Source organism: Crocodylus siamensis, chromosome 3 (genome assembly GCF_052110815.1).
Source record: "Crocodylus siamensis isolate JL-2025a chromosome 3, ASM5211081v1, whole genome shotgun sequence".
In the NCBI taxonomy this organism is placed as follows: Eukaryota; Metazoa; Chordata; order Crocodylia; family Crocodylidae; genus Crocodylus; species Crocodylus siamensis.
In genome coordinates, this window is record NC_143397.1 from 49,823,816 (window position 1) to 49,846,107 (window position 22,292).

The 22,292-nt window shown below is 41.3% G+C and overlaps 1 protein-coding gene across 1 annotated transcript in view; it reads left to right on the plus strand.

The window, feature by feature from the left end:
* The window catches only part of LOC149868268 (endoplasmic reticulum aminopeptidase 2-like), a 37,147-nt gene that overhangs the window by 5,657 nt on the left and 9,198 nt on the right, over positions 1-22,292 (plus strand). Inside the window, exons 3-13 of the mRNA XM_090038316.1 lie at positions 633-771; positions 2,229-2,363; positions 2,462-2,582; positions 7,709-7,863; positions 8,816-8,929; positions 10,455-10,586; positions 13,144-13,275; positions 15,165-15,233; positions 16,240-16,415; positions 17,172-17,251; positions 18,169-18,352. Coding sequence (XP_089894442.1) covers positions 633-771; positions 2,229-2,363; positions 2,462-2,582; positions 7,709-7,863; positions 8,816-8,929; positions 10,455-10,586; positions 13,144-13,275; positions 15,165-15,233; positions 16,240-16,415; positions 17,172-17,251; positions 18,169-18,352 — 1,437 coding nt within the window. The remainder of the gene's footprint in view (positions 1-632; positions 772-2,228; positions 2,364-2,461; positions 2,583-7,708; positions 7,864-8,815; positions 8,930-10,454; positions 10,587-13,143; positions 13,276-15,164; positions 15,234-16,239; positions 16,416-17,171; positions 17,252-18,168; positions 18,353-22,292) is intronic.

The window sequence follows — 22,292 nt, forward strand, 5'->3', positions numbered from 1 at the left end:
GAAGTAAAACTCAGTGTCTGATTCAAGAGCTACTGAAAGCAGTTCTCAAAGATAAAAGGGGTGAGAAGAAGGATCTGATTTAACTTTTTTAATTGGGTAGTGGGCAGGACCTGCTTGGTTCAGAGACCTTGTCTACAGAACTCCCTTAGCAAAGGTCGATCTCTTTTCAGCAAAGCATGAATTATTTTAACAAATGTTTTGGGGGTACAAGGTTTTTATGGATGCCAGAACTAGCTTTATCTTATGGGTGACATGCTGTTTACTTTTATGTCATAACTTCCCTCAACAGATTGTGTTAATTTAGACATTACAAATCTGATAAGCAGAAATCTCTCTTGAATGTAAATATATAACTGGTGGTAATGAGATCAAACATGATCAGGTAATTCTATTTTAGCACTAGTACCAGTGCAGGCACAAAGTATGGAAGATTTCAGAACAGTGAAGAAAATCTATAATTTTACTGGCATTTGCGCTGTGTTTTAACCAATAAAGAAGTATAACAGTTCTGATTAGAAATCTATTATTGTAAAAACTACTCTATCAAGCTTAATCCTCCCACAGTGTGCAACACAACATTTAATGACATTATTCTTGGTTGCATATTTAACCTGGAATTTTTTTCCTTACAGAATAATTGCTACTACAGATTTTGAACCTACCTCAGCACGAATGGCTTTTCCATGCTTTGATGAACCATCTTTCAAAGCCAACTTTTCCATCAAGATAAGGAGAGAAAAACAGCACATTGCATTGTCCAACATGCCCAAGGTTTGATTTTGTCAAAAAACTAGGGGATGTATAATTTTAGAACAACTGTATGTACAACTGAGATAATGCATTCTATGTCAGAGTAATTTTTTGATCTTGCTAAGTTTTATGTTTTTTTTAGCATATATGTGACCTCTGCAGCAGGGGGCATAGCAGGATCTCTTGAACATATATTGACAACATTTCATAGAAGCAGGACATTGGCTGCTATGGTGCCCCTGCTTTATCTGTGATGGGTTACTGTGTTAGGTCTATGTTGTGTCACGGTTGACAATAGATTTATATCAATTTTAGATCATGGATTGTATAGGATGGTTTGGATCGGGATGATCCTGCCTCAGGCAAGGGGTTGGACTAGATGGCCTCTGGAGGTCCGTGTCAGCCCTACTTTTTTCCAATTCTATGATTCTGTGATATCAGTGGAAATAACTACTATAAAGTTAAGCAATTGTGTAAGGGTAGCAGCAGTGTATCCAGGCAGCTGGTACACCAGTTTTGCTGCCTTAGTTTACCTTTTCTCTCAAGTAACCAAAAGCCTACAATTGTTTTCTTTTTTCTCTTTTTTTTAAATTAACACACCCCTTTAAAGGATCTAGGTAGGTAACACAAACAGTTGAACTTAAAACTTTTAGCCCTCCAAAAAAAAATCAGGCTTATTTGTTCTTTCCAGCACCATTTCTATACCCTGCTTGGGCTTTATGGCTGTTTACCACAGTAGGCTCCTGTTTCCTATAGGTCTCTGTCTTTTAAGTTAAGCCACAGGTTTCCCTACAATCTATAGCAGCTAGTCTTGTCATTGTTGTCCAACTTGGCAGAATTACTGCTCCTTAGGGACCCCTCAGGGATCTTGGTGTCTTAGGCTGTTTGATTTTAAAAGGTAAAAGGTTGACAAGCTGGGGGACATTGCTCCCCTTAGGTTGTTACAGCATCAAGATCTGTTCAGGGTAGGGACTATGTCATCTTGTTTGTACGAAGGGTGTGTAGTGTATTGGGCGTGGCGGTAACATACAAATAAGTATTCCTCCTGTAATTTCCCTGACTCTTAGTCTGACTTCAACTAAAGTCAAATCTGCTAAACCAGGAGTGTCAAACATACAGCTGGATGTGGTGGCCATGACCCTTGTCAGAATAGGGTCACAAGAGCTGTGCAACACAGCCCTGCTCACGCTGCAACCACTTGGCCTGTAGCTGCTTGCACACCCCACCCTGGCAAGTGGCTGTCTGTCCCACAACCACTTGCTCCACTGCTGCCATGGTGGTCCCCACTGCTGCAGTGGTTGCTGTGGGCTGGGTCCAGCCTGTGAGGAGCTTCCACCATCTGGATCTGCCCGGGACTAAATGCAAGTTTGACACCCCTCTACTAAACAAATTATTCATGGTATCAGTCTGTTAGTTCTTGGGAATTATTAACATTTGTAAATATAAGAACATACCTTTTTTTCCTCCAAAAACTTCAGATTAAAACAACTGAACTTGGAGGAGGCCTGTTGGAAGATCATTTCGATGTGACTGTGAAAATGAGCACTTACCTTGTAGCATATGTCATTTGTGACTTTAAGTCTTTGGAGGCCACAACTTCATCAGGGATCAAGGTGAGCTCATGCTCAGTCTGGTCACATAAGATCCTTTTTTTGATCCTCACAATTGAGCTGTAGCATGAAGTACACTGCTAAAATCACATATTTTATAGGTCTCTGTTTATGCATCACCGGACAAATGGGACCAGACCCGTTATGCCTTAAATGCAGCAGTGAAACTCCTGGAATTTTATGAGAAGCATTTTGATATTAGCTTTCCTTTACCAAAACTTGGTAAGTCAAATATCTAAATCAGTACAATTTATATAAAGTTCTTTCAGTCAAGAAGATTTCTGTTTCACTTCTTTTCCTTTCCCCCACAAAACTAAGTGAACAACACAAAATGTTATTCCAATTAAGAAAAAGCCAATATGTCATATGAAAGATTGTGTTGCAGTAAAGTGCTTATAGGCATCTGCATAGTTTGTCTGAAATCAAAATGTTTTACCTTATAAGGGCATAAATTATTTATTTGATCTGTACCACAGATAAGCCCTAAAGCCTTTAATTAACTATGTAGCTTAACTATGTAAGAATAGTCGATATAGAAATCTCTTGCAGAATACTGAAATGGAAAGTTGTTCTCTTGAAATAATGGAACAAATGGAAAAAAATGGAGAGCTTGAGATTCCATTGCAACATAATCTTTTTAATCTGAATGTCAAGACAGATATGTTCAGCTGATTGAGGGAATTTTTGAAGTAATTTATAATGTATATGGGCCTCTTTCTCTGTTAACAGGAAGTTTCTGATAAACAAAGTTTAGCTAATCAAATCTGTACCGCCTTTGAAAAATCCTCCTGTTCTGCCTACAGTTAAAGGAAACTCCTTAAATCTAAGTATTGAGACTCGCTAAGTACTTAATGATGCAGCCAGTACTGCAAATGTTTACTCATATGACTAACCGTTTGCAGATTTATTGACTGTATACACTGTATTTCTCTGGTTTGCACTGTTTGAATGCTGGCCCAATATGAATATTGACCACACTGCCTAAATCCTGTTCCAGTACATACTAAGCTCAGTGTAAAAGCGTAGGAAGGATTTTCTAGTGTCACTTTCTTTTCTTTGATTGATCTTGCATTCCAGGTCGAAAGTAAGTCCCCAGGACACTGCATTTCAATTAAGCTAAAACCTAGTGTGATAGATGGATTTTTGCAGCATATCACCCAGCCCTTCAAACCTGCTTCTTGCTCCATCATATTTAAAAACTCACTGTTGGTATTTTTTAATAAAAGAATCTACTGACTCTCTGATAAAGCAATATTTAAATCAAGATTGGATTTTTAAAGGGAAAAACATTATTGAAGAGAAGTAGTGGACTGACACTAGAATTAAATTTCCATGAGCACAGAAACCAGGAATTACAGCCCAACAAGTCTTAGAAGGGGTCTTATCTCGTCCTTGTCTCAGAAAACAACCATGCAGATCAATGAAAACAAAGCAGCAGGGAGAAAGGCAGCCCAAAGAGCTTCAGCAGCAGAAGTGCTAAGAACAAGGGCATGCTTTATTTAGCTTTGTACTTGGAATAATGTCAGATGGAAAGCTCATTTTCAATAGCCTCTTTTAATGCCCATATCAAATATGGAACTAGCTTGAAAATGAGATAATAAATATTAGAGTTCCTGGTGCATGGTACTGGTTTGAGAAGAGATAAATCATTCATCCTTGGCAAATGCTCTTCCTCGTGCAGAATATCCTCTCTGGTTAACACTTGGGTTTTCATTTCCTTCCTGGAAATTTTTTAGCATTTTGGGTAGGGGTTTTTGTTTATTTGTTTTTCTCTTTTTAGGCAGGTCTCTCATGTTCATCTTAAACATTCAGTAAGTTCTACAAGACAAACTAATTCATTTAAAAATAGTCTTTACTGTTTAATCTTTTATAAATTTGTTTTTTCCAGGTTTTATGTATATAATATTATATATAGATATATATAGACACACACACACAGACACACTGCTATAGATACACTATATGCTATAGATACACACACAGTAGCCAATTGCCCGTCATGAATGATGGATTTAAAATAATGAAGGAGTGTTTACAGTTGTCACAGGCAAGGTCAGCTCCCAGACTACTGCACCTGGCAACACAGTTTGGGGAAGAGTGAGCAGCCTATTGTGGTGAAAAAGCAGTTTACTGACTATTTAGAAAAGTTGGATATGTACAGGCCCATAAGGCTGGATACTATGCACCCGAGGGTGCTGAGGGCATTGGCTGATGTGACTGCAGAATTGCTAGCCATTACCTTTGAAAAATTGTGGCAAGTGAGAGGGGTCCTAGATGACTGGAAAACAGCAAATATAGTTCTCATCTTCAGTAAAGATAGGCAGGAGAAGCCAGGGGACTACAGATGAGTGATCCTTACCTTGGTCCCTGGAAACATCATGAAGCAGGTTCTCAAGAAACAGGTGGAGAAGAAAATGATTATCATGGATGACTAGTGCCTCCTGAATTAGTGGGGGGCACTTGCCCCTCCAGCAGCCAGTCAGTGACCAGGGAAGGAGGGGCCCCCCGCAACTGATCACACCAACTCAGAAGTGCCAGTGGCGCTTCTCCTGTAAGTGTACTTAAGATGCAGGTTCGGCATTTGCAAATATTTGAAACCGCGAATGCCAAACCAGCAAATAGCAAGGTTTTCCTATACTGAAGGGTAGGGCTATGATTCAGACAGACCTACACAAATTGGAGGATTGGGCCAAAAGACACTTCATGAAGTTCAATAAGGACAAGCGCAAAGTCCTGCACTTAGGATGAAACAATCCCATTCAGCAGTCCAGACGGGGACTGGCTGGCTAAGCAGCAGCCCTGGAGAAAAGAACCCAAGGATTTGTGGGAGGGGAGGCAAAAGCCCTCTCGTAGCATGTCCTGGGACCCTGCCTGATGAGTCCCGGTACTTATCGCAGGGGCTGGGACAAGCAGCAGCTGGGGGAAGATGCCAACGCAGGCTTGGCAGCTCCACAGCTGCCAGAGCCTGCAGATCGGTGATCTCTGGTGGTAGAGCCTGGGAGCAGCGCCTGGGGAGATAGCCCTGGGGGCAGAGCCTAGGAGCAGCATGGGCTGCTCAGAAGGCAGCTGGGGAGACACCCATCTTCTGGGGAGGAAAGATGGAGGCTACCAGCGTGCGGCGAGTAGGGGAGCCAAGTGAGGAGTGGTGGGACACCAGCATGGAACCTCGGATGGCAGAGCCAAGAGGAGAGAAGCAGGATGTCGGTGGGGAGCAGCAGGACATCAGCAGGGAGCCACAGGCAGCGGAACTGGGTAGGAGCAATGCAGCGGGGCTCAGGGCGAGAAGCCCCAGCAGCTGATGGGGCCTCCCGACAGGAAAACGCCCCAGGGTGGAGCTCCAGGAGCCGGAGTTGGCCAGAGAGGCTCGGTAGGGAGACAAAAGTGGTCCTCACAGTCAAGAGCGGAGATCAAGCCCTGCAGGAGCATCCAGGAGCCTTGGTGCGGCAGGGCAGTGAGAGATGCCAAGACGTAGCAGACAGCCGGGGGAAGAAAGAGGGGCAGGTGGCAACTGGTCTGGCACCCAGCGGTAAAGGAGCAACTCCCGCCCATTGGTGGAACAGGAGTGATTACCTCCGTATTGGCAGCCCCCCCTGAAAACAGTGAGTGGAGGGGAGGCAGAAGGGTCCGGGAAACCAGAGTCCCCTGTACTTCGTCAGTAGATGACTAGTGCCTTCACAGGGATTGAAGGACCTTTTGAGTTATCGTTACCCCAGACTGGGGCATGTTTAGTTTGTCTGCAGGTTGGCCTGAAGCTTAAGTATCAGCCCCGTGATGATTGAAGGCTGGACCACCTACCCCACTCAGAGCAGGCCTTGGGGTGAGGAGAGATGACCCCCAGAAAAGGTCCAAGGAGGCTGGGCTCTCCCTGGCTATGAATGTGGTAAGGGTTGGGTAAAGGGGAGGTTTGGAGCCCCATGAAGAAAGACCTAGGGCGGCGACCACGCTGGGACAACCGACAGGGAACTGCCTCCCCCATCTATCAACATCAAAGTCGTGGTAGACGAGAAGGGGCAGTACTCAGAACCATCTAGGTGGGCCTAGGGTGCGGTCTCACCCTGACATCGCTGGGGAGGAGGGCACCAATCAAGAAAGGGTCAAAGCCATACAATACCTACCAGTGATAGGGTTACACTGGATAATAAACTGAATATGAGCCCACAGTGTGCCCTTGTTGTGAAGAAATCTAACAGCATAATGGGCTGTATTAGTAAGAGTGTTGCCAACAGATTGAGGGAAGTGATTCTTGTCCTCTATTTGGCACTGGTGGGGCCACCACCAGTACTGTGTACAATCTGGAGTACTGTGTCCACTTTTGGGTCCCCCACTATGGGAAGGATGTGGATAAATTAGATAAGAGTCCAGTGGAGGGCAACACAAATGTTCAGGTGGCTGGGGAACATGACTTGTGAGGAGAGGCTGAGGGAACTGGGCTTATTTAGTCTAGAAAAGAGAAGACTGAGGTGGGATTTAATAGCAGCCTTCAACTACCTGAAGAGGGGTTACAAAAAAGATGAAGCTAGACTGTTCTCAGTGGTAGCAGATTACAGAACAAGGAGCAATGGTCTCAAGTTGCAGCAAGGAAAATTTAGGTTAGATGTTAGAATAAATTTTCTCACTTGGAGGGTAGTAAAGCACTGGAACAGGGTACCGTAGAGAGATGTTATGGAATCTGCATCCTTAAATTTAAGACCCAGGTAGGTGGGAATGTTCCTACTTTAAGCAGGGGGTTGGACTAGATGACCTCCTGAGGTCATGAACAGATTTGGGCTGTGACCCACACTTAGTCTGCAGTACAATTAAAAGTGCAAGTTCTATGAGCTAACACTTATGAATAAACTTAGAATAAATTTAAACTGTAAAAGCACAGATATGAGTGGAAGATAATAAGATTTGCAGCATGCAGATTTATAGGGAAAAGGAGGGGGAGGATTATTATCTAGAGATGAAGAAACACATCAGCTTAATACCAATGGAAACAAAAAGGAACTGCAAGGAACTGCCAGAGAGTGAAGGAAAGAGAAGAAAAGAACACATTTATTTGGCTTATGGTAGCACTTCTTAGGGGACTGGATACATCTTTAAATGTTAATTTGTTGATAAATTGGATTAATTAATAAAAAAGGTTATAAAAGGACAACCTTGTTACTTCCCATCCTCACTTTGCTCTCAGAGGAGGAGCCTGAGGTTGATTTGCATCCCATTTCCAATTGTTTTTCCCTTTCATCTCCTAAGTAGGAGTTTATGGAAGTCATTTCACGTTTGGGAAGGAATATGTAGACTAAGCAATCTACAACCACAAACAATTTGAAGACTCAGTAAATAAGACAGCTTCTTTTTTTAAATCTTAGATCTTATTGCTGTTCCTGATTTCCAGTCAGGAGCTATGGAAAACTGGGGTCTCATCACATACAGAGAGACTTCTCTACTCTATGATCCCAAGACCTCTTCAGCAGCTGACAAACTGTGGGTCACCAAAGTGATAGCCCATGAATTAGCACATCAGGTAACTATAGACTAGCTAGCCTGGTAAGATGTCAATAAAAAAGCTAAGGCTGAAGGATAAATCAAAAGAGCTTTGAAAAAGTGAATATTAGCATCAAGAGAACAAATCACTTAGAAGGGAGGAGGGTGATGAATAATACTCAGTATTGTTTACTAGACACCTTTTTACTCTAGCATCTGGGGTGCTGTATTGACTCATTTACACAAACTTGTTTCAAGACAGAATAACTCAACTGATTCATGGAGTTATTTCAAATTGAAATTTGTAAGCAGAATGCATTCCACTGCCTGGTAATACAGAAAACAAAAGAATCTTGTCCCTGGCTAGTCCTTTGTCAGCATACACATTTTTAATTTCAGATGTCTTCTATTGTAGTAGTTTCATATTTTCTGCTTTAAGGAATTAACTTTTTCCCCTTGGACTATTAATGGTAAGAGTCGAAATTCCTTCTTTTGTAGGTTTGAAGAAGTAGTAAATATGAGAAAAGTATGAATATAGGCATTATGAGCCAGATAGCATTGAAACTAGAGCCTTCAATTTATTCACAGAACTGATTCAGGAAATGAAGAGTGGGTGTTTAAAATTCCTCTCTGTACTCCTAGAAGAAGTCACAGTATTAGTTGGGAAATGTTTCTTTGAGGAAGAAGTTATGTAATCTTCCATGTCAAGTCAATATTTGCATCTTTTGATTTAAAGTACACAGAATACATTTTTTTCAACCGCAAATTGATTTTTTTAAATTAGTTTTTTTAAGATTTTTATCTAGATATCTGTGTTTTTGTCTTTTGCTTGTTTGTTTGTGTTTGTTTGATTTTTTTTTTTTTTGGTGCATGAATAAGATCTTAACAAAGCACATGGATATGCCCGAACTTCAGTTCAAAGTTCCATAGTTAACTACTGTATCTACCATGTTTCATTTTAAGTTTTATTTGCTTGTGACTTTGTCCTTCAGTGGTTTGGTAACTTGGTTACCATGGAATGGTGGAATGACATTTGGCTAAATGAAGGTTTTGCCCGGTTCATGGAGTTGGTTTCTCTTAATGCGACCTACCCAGAGCTGCAGTATGTAAGTAATATTGTTACCATGATTATACTTTTCCCTCTAAAAACAGTATGGATATGACTACCAGAACAGATTCAGCAAAACAAACTTTGATGTCTGAAAGTGGATTAGCAAAGAGAACAAAGGAAATTTAGAAAAGTACTTTATTTATAGAACTAGTTTCTAATCTGGGAGTACATTTTGCATTCAATATCATCTCATTTTCTTTTAAATTCTATTTCATTCCTTCTCCATCTCTTCACCTGATGTAATCCAGGGGTGGGCAATTATTTCAGCTGGAGGGCCACTTAACAAGTGTTGGTGGGCTGTTGAAGGCTACAAGGGTAGCCCAACCCCTTGATGGGTGCCCCATCCCCTGGTCACCAACTTGGGACAGGAAGACCTGCTCCTAGTCCCTGACTTTTGCTACTGGAGTCTCTCCCCTTGCCCCAGAAGTACTCCTTTTGGGAGAGGGGGGTTGCCATCTTGAAACCAGAAAAAACCCAATCATATACCCCCAAAAGTCAAACATCCTTTACAACTCATTTTAATTTTATTTTAAAAAAATCTTTGTCCTGATTTATGTGTGTTTGCATAGAATATGTAGAGAGGCAATTGCATAACAGCTCAAATTACAGGCTCTTGTATATTGTATACTCTTGTATATTGTGTGTATAGTGCGGCAATTTGAGCTGGGGTGCAGCAGCCCCAGGCTGACAGGAGGATCAGGGGTTCATCTCCAGGCTCCAGGTGGTGGCGTCAGGGCTGGCTGGGGCACAAGAGTGTCAAAACTGCAGAGCTATATGGCTGGCCCCCTGAACTTGCTGCCAGCCTGGGGCTGTTCCACCCTGGCTCAAAATGCTACAGTCCCAGTCACCGTCCACACGTGCATTTCTTCACAGTAAATGACTCTGCTGTAAGATAGGACTATTCCTAATAGTTCCTGATAATGGCATATGTAAATGGTGATGCTTTACTGCAGAGCTAATGAGTCCGCTCTGTAGTAAAGCACACGTGTAGATGAACCCAGTGCTGTTCTAGCTAAAGCGGAGTATTTTGGAGTGGTGTGCTGAGTACTGTGTATCATAGAGAAACTGCTATGAACTAAATACTAACATGATTTAGTACATGTAAATGCTCCTGTAAACAGTGATGCAATCTGAAAAATTCTCCAATTCTTTGTATCTCTTCTAGATACCTCTTTGTTCACTCCTGTATAAAGAGAGGGGCCAAATTCTGTTCTGGTTGTGAATTTTGAACCTTTTCGTCATTAACTTCTTGGGGGAATTTGCATGAGGTCTATTTTTATTAGGCATTAAAGTACTAGCTTTTATAGACTGTTTACAAGAATTTCTTGTAAAGATTGCAGATGGTTAGGATTTTCAGTAACAATGCACATATTGTGCAGAGTAAATGGAATATAGCTCTATAGTATTCAGTATAGATGTTGCACTTCTTCATTAAGAGTTGGAAGATGTTATTGATTTATTTCTGTCATTTGACTAGGTATATATTTCTAAGAGGTGATGATTGTCTTTACATCCCACAGGAGGACTTCTTTATGAATGCATATTTTGGTGCAATTGCAAGGGATTCATTAAATTCTTCTCATCCGATCTCCAATCCAGCAGAAACCCCCATTCAGATAAATGAAATGTTTGACACTGTGTCCTATGATAAGGTACTGCATGTCAGTTAATGTAAAGTCAACAATGCCAAAGATCCTTTGTCCTCAGTGTTTGGAGTTCTAGGCAACTTGAGGGATGTCTGTTTGAGGGGAGTGAGTCTTGCAGCGGGGTGGCAGATAAGACATTAGCTCTCTGATTTTTGTCCAATCTCCTGTGCATGATTTACATATTATGGTTCCATTCCAGGGCTGCTGGTCCAAGCCCTCCAGGACTTCCCATTGTTAGTGATAACACAGAACAAAATTTTAGCTTCTATACAAGTTGACAAAGGAAACTCTGGAAATTTCCTTGACTGAAGGTTTTCAAGAAGAGCTGGAGAGGTTTAGGAATAGTGAATCCTGTTCTGTGCAAGAGATTGGATTAGATGACCCTTGAGGTCCCTTCCAAGTAGTGGCATAATTAGGATGCAGCAACCAGGCCAGCAGAAAAAATAGCTGCTGCTGTGGCCATACATTAGTGATCACATGGCATGGTGGCCTCCAAAAGGTGTCCTGCATATGACAGCTGCCCCTGGTGCCCAACCATGTAATTACACCTCTGCTTCCAACACTGTGATACTATGATTCTGAATATATGGATGTGTGTGTGCACATGTGTGTGCATGTACATGTGTGTGCATTCACTTTCCCTGCACTCCATTTCATGAGCCCTACTGTCAGAGCCGGCCTTGGGAGTGGGTGATGTGGGTGACTACCCAGGATGCCATGGTCAGGGTGGTACCACACACACACACACACACACACACACACACACACACACACACACACACTCCGGCCCTGTTTAATCCCTACCCCTTGACCTTCAGCCACTGCTTAGGAGGAGCTGGGCTGGGCAGTGCAGGCGGCTGCGGGAGCACATTTCCTGCCCCCCCGTGATGGGGCTGGGGCATGATGTTGCCCACAATGCTGGGGACAGGGACACCTCCCTGAGCAGTCATGGTTTCCCCTCTCCTTCCCCTACACCACCCCACCTGACTGGGGCTGGCATAGTTGCACCAGGAGCATCATGATCACTCCCAGACAGCTGCCTGGTTGCTGCAGCTTCTGATACATACTATGGCAACTAATATTCATTCCATAGTAGTTTGCTTATGATGTACTTCTCTATTTTTTAATGTAAGATATTTAAATTAAGGTTTTGTCAATTGTTATGGACTAAAACAACAAAAGAAATTAATTTATGGGCTTACTCAATGAGTAGTATAATAGACATTCACTCCAGACACCAAATTTTTTTACCTCTCGCTATGTCAGATGACTATCTGACTTCCATTACAAGTTGCCAGAATACTAATGTGTATGTGAAGAACCACTGATTTAAGTCGATTAATCATCAGCTTTAATACTTAAAGTGACCAAGTGCTGGGTCCTAAAAGCTGGGTCTATCTCACTGTCCTGATGACTCCCTGAAATAAAAGTTTGAAGAACTGGTCTGGAATCAGTGTCAGGCAGTGCCCTGCTTTGTCTCCTGAGAGAATGCAGCATGATGCTGCCTGGGACTGCTGGAAAGTGACTCTGCTGCTTCTGTCCTTCTGGCTACCTCTCAGACCAGGTACTCATGTGGTGCTGTACATAGGTCAACTCATCTACCTTTGTCTCTTAGCACTGCTGAGTGGCAGACCTAATTAGCTTGCACAATGTGATTTGTGGATTCTCCTAAATGCTGATTAGCCTGTCTATGGCATCACAGTAAGGTGTCTACATTAACCAAAACAGGAAGTGGTGTAAATTGCTTCTGAGTCTATGAATGCGTTTCAGACTTCTTTCCTGAATGTTGGCCCCTTTTTATACTTACTTAAATTAGTTAATTCTCTGTAAGTATATGCATGTTAAAGTGATGATAATTAATTAGTGTTTGTAAAGTGTTTTGAGCTCCTCAGATTAAAAGCATCAAGCAAGTAGAACATCTTAATATTAGTTAATATAGGGCAGTCAGCTGTATCATTAACCACAGTCAGTGTGACTCAGTAGTGATGCAGAAGGAAGAATTTTAGTGCTCATTATTTTTATGTGTAGTAATTCTTTTGTCTAAAATTTGGAGTCACTGAATATTTTGGCAAATTACATAAATCTATTTGGTATTAGCATTTATGTTCTTCATGGCCTTAGGTGTTTGCAGTTTTCTGTCAGTAGAAGCCACAGTAAGCTACAGAATTATGGAAGTTGGCTACTACCGTGGGAAGAATGCTAAATGCTGTAAGACAGCTCTGAAGTCAGACATTGGCAAAAGTTATAAAGTCATAATATTTAAAACCTCAACAATGTGCCAAAGAAAACCAGTCATCTTATCTCTGGAGCTGAATAGGTCCCTAAGCTTTCTATCTTCTCAGAAAGCATTAGGGAACCAGCCAAAGACTCTCTGGGAGTCATTGTCTTGAATGCCTATTTTCACTTAGCTAATGAAGACATCCAGTACGTATAGCTAAAGTAATTTAATTATTTATTCCATATTTGCAATACGTCCTAATCTAACAATCACTGGTAAATGCATAAGGTTTGGCATGCAATGTAAAATTGATATTTTTGAATACCTGATACTTTTCTATTTTAGGGAGCTTGTATTTTGAAGATGCTCCAGGATTTTCTATCTAAGCAGGTTTTCCAGAAAGGGGTAATTCAGTATTTGAAGAAGTACAGTTATAGGAACGCAAAGACTGATGACTTGTGGAACAGCCTGGCAGATGTGAGTTCCTCACTTGGGGGAATTTTGTTGTGCTGTACACTTATCATGTTGATATAATAGTTGCGAACTGTGGGTTTCACCTGAAAGCCATTCGGGAGCATATTAATAATCATATGGCATACTGTACTGTTACAGCATATTGTCTTCGGCCCATAGCACTCTGCACTCCTGCTCTCCAGCACTTGGCATCCCCACTCTGCCCCATCCAGGGGCACTGAAATTGCTTATACTTCTGAATACATGTAGCTTCTGAATGTCATCCATATGGACCTCATTGCCAAATTGGAGCCCGTGTCAATAGCTATCTCTGTATTCTTCCCCATGCTGATCCCAAAGCATATGCTTAGCTTTAAGCCCTTGAGTAGTTTTATTTACTTCAATGCACCTAAAGTGAAGCACATGCTGAATTTGGGGCCAAAATATAATTGAATTGTAGATGCTGGTTAATGGATCAAGTTAGTATTATGCAACTGTACTACAGTAACAATGTATTTCACTTGCAACCACTGGTTTATCCCAATCCTTATGGACTCAGAGGAATTAATTATATTGGATGGATGCTTTTATTATATTTTTATTTATTTACTTTAATGTTATTTATTGTTTTAAAGTAGGTAATGTAAAAAGCAGTAGGCAATGTAAGTAAGCTGTGTAAAAAGTTATGGACAAAATGTTCACCAGTCTGACACAAAAGTAGAATTTGCCCATAAAGCCTAAAGAACAAGCATTGGCAAATGCAATTTCCCTGTGTGAACGTGTGTGCGCAAATAACTTCACTGGCAACATTTGAAGCATATAGTTTTGGTACTTTTTAAAAACATGTCCCTATTGTAAATCTAGCCTTCTGCCATCATGATTCATTGCTATATTACACCACACCACTGTTTCTTCAGTGACATGGTTTTATTAGTTTTATTGAATAATTGCAGTAGAGTGATATATATTCCTTGTTATATACATAATATTCCATGTTATATATACATTATGCATTATATGTGCATTATACAACATATAATTCCATATATATACATACATGTGCACATGCACACACACATACATGCACATATGCACGCATAGATTAAAGCATGGAAAAATACAATAAATACTGTGGTAAACTAGGTATCATATCATTATCTTTAATTTTTTTCCCTTGGTCTCAGCTACATTCATAATCATGTGATTTTTTTCATTGTATTGACTCTTGTGTGTCACTGGTTTACAGATTTACTTTATTGCTGAATAGATTAAATTGAAAAAGTTAAATGCATGTTAACGTAATATTGATTTCGCTGCCATAAGACAAGGGGATGCAGTGTAATGTGAGTAAAAGGCTGCCTAGTATATATTTATGCCAGTAAACAGCTCCATACAGCATCCGGTTTAATAGATGAGCAAAGCTTTCACAACTAAGGGCCAAATTTTGCTCACAGTTTTAGTCCTAGATGCATCATTAGTCCATTTGTTAGTCACTGAAATGCATCACAGTGAATCTGTATTCTGGCTTCTTCCCAGATAAGCAGCTGTACCATTTATATGAGTGCTGGGAAAATGGATTCTACTGTATGTGTTTTATATATTTGAGAAGGTTTATGTTATTCCCCCCATATGCTAACAGTGATAAGAGTAGAAATGTAAAATATGGGGAAATTTTAATTTATAGATGCATTTTGTCTGGTAAATTTATCTACATGAATACATAGCTATTGCACATGGTCAAATGACAGACTTTTAAGGTGTGCTGCCAAGCGTCTGTTACCAGTAAATAGTGCCTTTTGTAATTTCAGATTTATCACGTTTTGATTGGCCTATCTGTTTCTTCCTCTCTCTGCTGTTTACTCTGACATTAATTTAACTTTCTCAAAATATTCATCTGCCTTTTACTTTTACAGATTTGTCCTGAAGGTGATTTATCTTCTGGAAGTTTTTGCTTTGCTGCTTCCAGACCCATTAGCAGTGCAGTAAGTAGAATATTAGAAGATAAAACACTAAACTGGCAAGACGGTCATGTATCAAGATATCCTATTGCTGGTTCCAGGGCTTGGATGTTGTATCCTGGTTCATCTGATTGGCAATCTCTGATCTTGTACCTGACTTGGTGCACTGAGGCTTGGGGGAAATGGCTCCAGATCCTTTGCATGTAAAAAATGTGCTTCCTGAATCTCATCTAGAACAGTGGTACTTGTCCTCTGTTCTCACTAGAGATATGCTTGCAGTGACAACAGGAGGAAAAAATAGGCCATATTTTAGGAGAAAAGATGTCTTCGTCATAAAAAGTCCACTGTATTTTACATTCTGACCAATGGATTGCTGTTTAGTGAATTGAATTCTGTTGATTTTTTTTATTATGTTGTTTCATGATGCATTTTATTCTGGAAAACACACACGTATTGGCAAAGGTGGGCCAGGTTCTTGGACACATTATGGCCAAACCCAAAACTGAGGAAAAGTGCTTCTCACTTTTGAAGATTGGGCCTTGCAGCAAGTTGTTATTATAATGCCCAAAATCAAACAGGAAGGCACAGCCAGGAACAGAACACAGGTTCCCTGTCTCCCACTTCTGTGTCTTAAAGCATAAGATTTTTTTCTTACGCTCTAAGTAGAAAGAGACCTGTAGGAGGTTTACAGAAATATTCACAGTCCTTTGGGTATGGAAGGTAACAGGGAGACTTGTGACACTTAATTTTGTTGGTCCATAAAATGTCTACACTAGCATTTTTAGAGTATAGCTTCCACAATGTAAACATATTATTTTTTTATTATTTCCTACACAAACATCTTGGATGCAACCATCCTGTTTGTGGGGAGAAACATTGTTGTGTTTCCCTGTGTAGTATGCAAACTTGCTGCTTAGTCGTGGCTTGCTCTTAGAGCCAAAAATCAACCAGAGTTTCTCCAATTGCCAGCTCTGATTGCCCAGACTGCCAGTGGTTCACTGAATATAGTTTATATCTGTGGTAATTTCAGTTCAGTCATGATGGAAGTCTTACAGAGATCAAAGAAATGATGAACACTTGGACACATCAGAAAGGAATCCCACTAGTTCTTGTAAAATGTGAAGGAAACACCATCAAATTGCGACAGGAGCGTTTCCTGAAGGGTGTCTTTGAAGAAGATCCTGAATGGGCTAATCTGCAGTCAAGGTATCTCCATTACCTAAATGTAATAACACTATTTATGTATAGCTTGTGGTATAGGAAGACATACCCAAAATTGTGGAGTTGAATATCATATTATTGCTCTGAAATAAATTTAGGTTAACCTAGGCAGGAAGCTTACTTATCAAGAACTGATATGATGGATGAGAAAAGTAGTAGATATGGCTTGTGATATGAGAATTGCTGAACCATCTATTCTGTACAAGTGTTCTTCCTGTCTTGATAAGGATGAGCCGCTGAAGTCCATTGCCATGGCTGGTGATCAGCAGCTGGTAGACATGTAAGGCTTATTCAGAGGTAAAAAAAAATATGAATTCCTATAATGGGAAATTCTGTAGAGGACTATACAGGAACAGGAAACAATTAGATATATTCTCAATTTCTCAGCAGGTAGTGGAGAGAGAATGAGGATTGTCTTTCTTTAGAGTGGATGACAGACTTAAATCCAATGTAAAAGAAACCTCATCTGTTAGAAATGAAATAGGGTGCTTCCACTGAAATATGATATTTCTTTATATGCATTTAGAAAATAAAACTTTATTATAAAAGTGAATTTTCTACGGAGGTTCATGTCTCTTCAAATATGTTTCTGTACCATTACAGCAGGATGATTAGATAAATCCATGTTTTGAATTATGAGTATAAAACTAATTAGTACACAAAGATAAAACAACTCAGTCTAATCCCCTTTTTCTGAAGACACTAATGTTGCTGTGTTATATATATATTTGCTTCTTTCAGGTATTTTTGGCATATCCCACTTACCTACATCACTAGCAGCTCCAACACTGTTCACAGACATGTATTAAAAACTAAAACAGGTAATGAAGAATTATCATTGGTCTCATTGCCAATGAATTGATTGTGTTAACTAAATGATTGATTGCATGTTAGTGATCAGTTAAAAATGTAGCACACAGAAATCAATATTTAGACAACATATTCAGACAGAGTCCTTAGAGACCTCTGCTAATTTCCTTTCCTCTTTGCCAGGCCTCTGCATTTAACTGAGGAAAACAAGATGCAGATCTTGCCAGAGAGAATCTGTGGTCCTTTCCTAAAAACTGCAGACCTGTATGCAATTTTTTATAAGGGGAGCATTGATGCTGGTGCATGTGCTACACTGTGATTACGACATGTAAATGCACCTAAAACTGACTTTTGGAACTGAATTCAATTCCAAGATGTTTTTTCTAAATAATGCACAAATAGTTACTTTTATCATCACTGCCAGGAAACAGATTCCACCTGTGGACAGAAGAGCATTTAGTGTTGGCAAAGGGCTAAATTTCAGGTCTGAAATAGCAAAGATAATGGCAATAGAAACCTTTTCATACTTCCTTTGGCCTGACAACATGCAAAGTGCATGTTGCTTGGAGGGCCATTATGTCAGCTTGTACCATGCCTATATGATTTCTGGCCTTTTTGAGAAATGGACATAAGACAAGCAGTCAGTTTCACATAGGCCACAGGGTAGCCATAAGTTTCTAACAATTTTTGCTAAACGTAGTGTCAAAAAGAGAAGGACCTGTCTGCCATTACCAATTCTGTAAGCCACCAAGATGCCAACATTCTCCCTTTAAACTATTCATAAAGTCATACCACCAGCAAATCTCTTTTATCTGTGTTGCACTACTGACGAGTATAATGCAGACTTGTGCCTTTATTTATTTTTTCATTACAAGAATACACTTTATTTCTTTATGAGATACTTACAGTGAATCTCTCCCCCATTTAGACTCATTAAAACTCAAGGAAGGTGTTGCCTGGGTGAAATTCAATGTAGATATGAATGGCTATTATATCGTTCACTACGAGGGGAATGGATGGGACAACATTATTACATTGCTGGATCGGAACCACACATTCTTCAGTCCCCAGGACCGAGTGAACTTGATCCACAATGCATTTGAACTGGTCAGGTAACAAATCTCTTCCTAGTTTTAATGTAGAAATAAAGTACATGGTTATGTTTTCGGTTTCCTAAAACAGCTACCTAAAAACTCCCCTCGCCTCTTTATAGGCATTTGCTAGGGGTGTGCGAAATGGGCTGTATTTGATTCGAATTTGGATTCAGCCTGAATTGGGGGACAGCGATTCGATTAATTGATTTGGATCACTGTCCTGATTTGATTCGGCCAAATCCGAATCTGGAAATTCGATGCTGATTCAGAGAACCAGCAATTTGGCCATAGACACCACTTTTTAAATATTTTTTCTGCGTATCTCGAGGTACCAGGAGTGGCTTATGAACGCTGCGATGGTGGGGCAGATGGAGCATCCCAAAGGAGCACAAGGGGGGTCCCCCCCCGCATGGTTGGCAATGAACCCAGAATTGGACCAGAAGTACTTAGTATGGTACCCCCCGTACCACCCCAGCTCAGTGATCAGCTGTGGGGGAACTCCAGGTGCCCCCCCAGACCCAGAAGGCACTAGTCACCAAGGTGGGGCAGGGGGGTCCCTGCATGCTTCGTGGCAGACTCAGAAGTGGACTAGAAGTACTTCTGGTCCACTTCTGGGTCCGCCACCGAGTGCACTGGGGATCCCCTCACACTCCCGTGGGACTCTCCATCTACCCTAGCACCTCAGCATTCACGAGCAACCTGGTACCTTGAGGTATGTAGAAAAAACTTTTAAAGCTGTGTCTATATCTGAATCATTGAATCTCTCTGAATCTCTCCAAATTGATTTGGAGGGTTCCAATTTGATTCGGAAAGATTAAAGGCTGTCCAGATTTGATTCAAATTCAGAGATTCAGCCGCTAAATCAGGCCAGATCTTCACCGAATCACATCAGTGACCAGAGCTTCTCACAGCCCTATTATTTGCTAAAGCTGCACCTGCAAGGTGGATATATGAATGTACAAAAAGATACATGTTTGAATAGGAGGAAACACAAAGAGTGATCCCCTCCCAGTAGTTTCATGCACAATTAGAGGTTCACTTGTATAAGTGCACCCAACCAACTCCTTGCTGAGTACTGGACTCCCAGAGCTATAGCCAGCTAGAGTCGGTTTTCTTGGGGTGTGGATCTGGGAGGCAATGACACAGAACTTATTCTCTGATCATAATGCTAGGTCTTTTATATAGGCTTAACAGAGAATTTTCTTAAGCAGCGAAATATTTAGTAACTATTGATTGTAAGAGTGACAGTATAACAGAGGCAGTAAACATTTCCTAGCTTTCTTAGACTAGCCCTAGCCCTGGAGCTGATGCTGTGTGAACAAGACAGGTCAAATTAATGGTGGATAGATTTCATTGACAAAGAGAAGGAAAAGGGGGGAGTGGGGAGAGTTTGGCTTTATACCATAATATTTTACTTTATTTTTTTTAAGTAAAAACACCATATGTTTGTGTTTTTAGCTCACATTTTTTTCCTATAAAATGAACCACAAAAGGATTGCCTTTTTTTCTTTGTTTTTACAGTGCCTAGAACACTAGTGAGAACACATGATGGGTATTTCTAGTTGCTACAGAAAAACAAATTATAGGCAGAAGGTAGGATAGATTCGTGCCTTATGGACTAAGTCAGAGATGTACAGTATACAAATGCTGCCTAATGAAGTAAGCCCTCAGCTTATGTTATACATCTCTAATTTCAATAGTCTATAAAGTACAACTCTACCCTCCCTTCTGCCTGACTTCCGACTAATACTGCTAGCTACCTCTCTCAAAGAGAATTATATAGTCATAGATAAAAGGATTTGGCCCATCAAGATTCTTATCTGAACCTCTTCTGCTCTTTTAGAAAAGGCACCATGCTAAATCCTACATAAGAGATTCATGTCCACTGTCTACTTTTTAGCAGTGATCTCTCTTCTGCTTCCCTCTTCTCCACAAAATATATATTGAAAAGTGGCTATGCTCAAGAAATAGGCTGAAACCCACAATAATAATGGGGCAGGAGCAAGGGTCCACCCATGCAGAATTCATTTTAGGATCTGGGCTTAAGCTTGCACTCTCTGATACCTGTACTTTTGTCAGCTCAAAACAGAGTTCTGTCCTGATATTCAGGCATAACTGTGAATATAGGTGATTCCCATGCCTATAATTGAAAGCAAGATGCTTGTCCTCTTGTTCTTTGGACATCTCCTGGCAGGATACTTAAACTTGTTCAGAGCTGTTTACCTAGGATGCCGCTTACCTAGGAATGCTAGGTAAAGAGATGAAGTAGGGACACCATATGTGTTGACATGATGCAAGACTAATAAGGAAAGGTAGTGGCTCATAATGATGTATGGGTTGTTACTTTTGACTCCATGAAAAAATCTAAGGATAAACTGTAGTGAAATTGTGTGAAGAATGGAAGGAACTGTGGATAAATTATAGAAGTGTGTCTACCAGATATATGTAAAGCTTACCCCTGCTCTGACCTCCTGTTGTAGTTTATCTGGCTCAAATTATTGAAGCTCAAGATTCACGATAGTGCCTAAGCAGCAAATCAAAGGACAGGATATTTGGTACTGAGACAACCACAAAGCACCCAAAACTAGGTCAGGCAGTTGTACCATCTGTGCATAAGATCATTTTAATAGAATGAGCTTGCTTGTCACTTATCATCTTAGAGCCCTTTAGGCTAAGTACAGCTATTTGAGGGTGTTAGGGGGAGGTTAAATCAGTTCAAAATAGCTGCCTGATATCAGGTAAATCATGACAGGGTGGGTCTAGCTAGGGGCTTAGGGATCCAGCAGGTTGAAGGGGATTGCCAGGGGATCAGGGGGGCAGGCACAACCCATAGCTGGGGGGGAAGGCAGGTGCACCCCATGGGTGTGGTGGAGGGGCAGGCATGACCTGCGAGTGCGGTTTGGTGGGGGCAGGGCCAGAGGAACCTGTGAGGGGTAGGGACAGCAAGCGCAACCCACGGGTGGGGTGGGTGGCAGGCACAACCCATGAATGGGGGGAAGGCAGGCAAAAACCCATGGGTGTGGGTGGGGGGCAGGTGCAACCTGTGAGTGTGGTTTGAGGGGGGAGGGGACAGAAGGATAGGGAGAGCAGGTGCAACCCGTAAGGGATAGGGAGACTAGGTGGGGTGGGGGGCAGGCACAGCTCATGATGTGTAGAGGGAGCAGGCACAATCCATGAAGTTTAGGGGGTCAGGCACAACCTGCGAGGGGTTGGGGGAACAGGCACAACTTGCAGGTGGGGTGGGGGCCAGGCATGACCCATGGGTGAGGTGGGCCCCCCCCCAGTGAACCTACACCTGCATCCCTCCTGCCCCTCCCCCCACCAGGACTTATTTGTTTAGCTCCAGTAGTAGCAAATGCTAAAAAAATGTGGCTGCACTTGGGGCAACTTGTAGGATGGGGCTTGAGAGTGCTGGCTGGCAGGGAAGCAAGAGGCTGGGGGCCAAAAAATAGACCAGTGTGGGGAAAGTGGGGATTGAAAAGAGCAACCCCAGGGCTGGGGCCAGTGGCTGGGTTTTCCCAGCCCTGGGGCTGTGCAGGGGAAGTGGACAGAAGTTCCATGCACCAATGTGACCTAAATTGAATGAGTCTGATATAACATAGATCCAGGTTTATTTGCAATTTTTAGACTGGCTTGTGTGCATGGAACTTCTGTTCAGTTACAGGTCTAGACTGATTGCCAGTCACTGAGATTGGGTCTGTCAGTGTAAGGTCGGCATCAGGACAAGCTAAGTTTAAATCAGGTGGCCATTTTGGAACCCGATTTAACCTTCTGAATGTCTGTACTTAGCCTTAAAGTGATCTAGTGTTTGATCCTGACAACTTTCCCCAGGATAGACCAGCAGCAGTATTTTTATAGAGTTCCAATCAGAAAATGGTCTTGGTTCCAAAGATTTACATAGTTATCCTAATTTTAAAGCTAGGAAAACTCCAGCACAAATTCAGTTCAGGTGATTAGT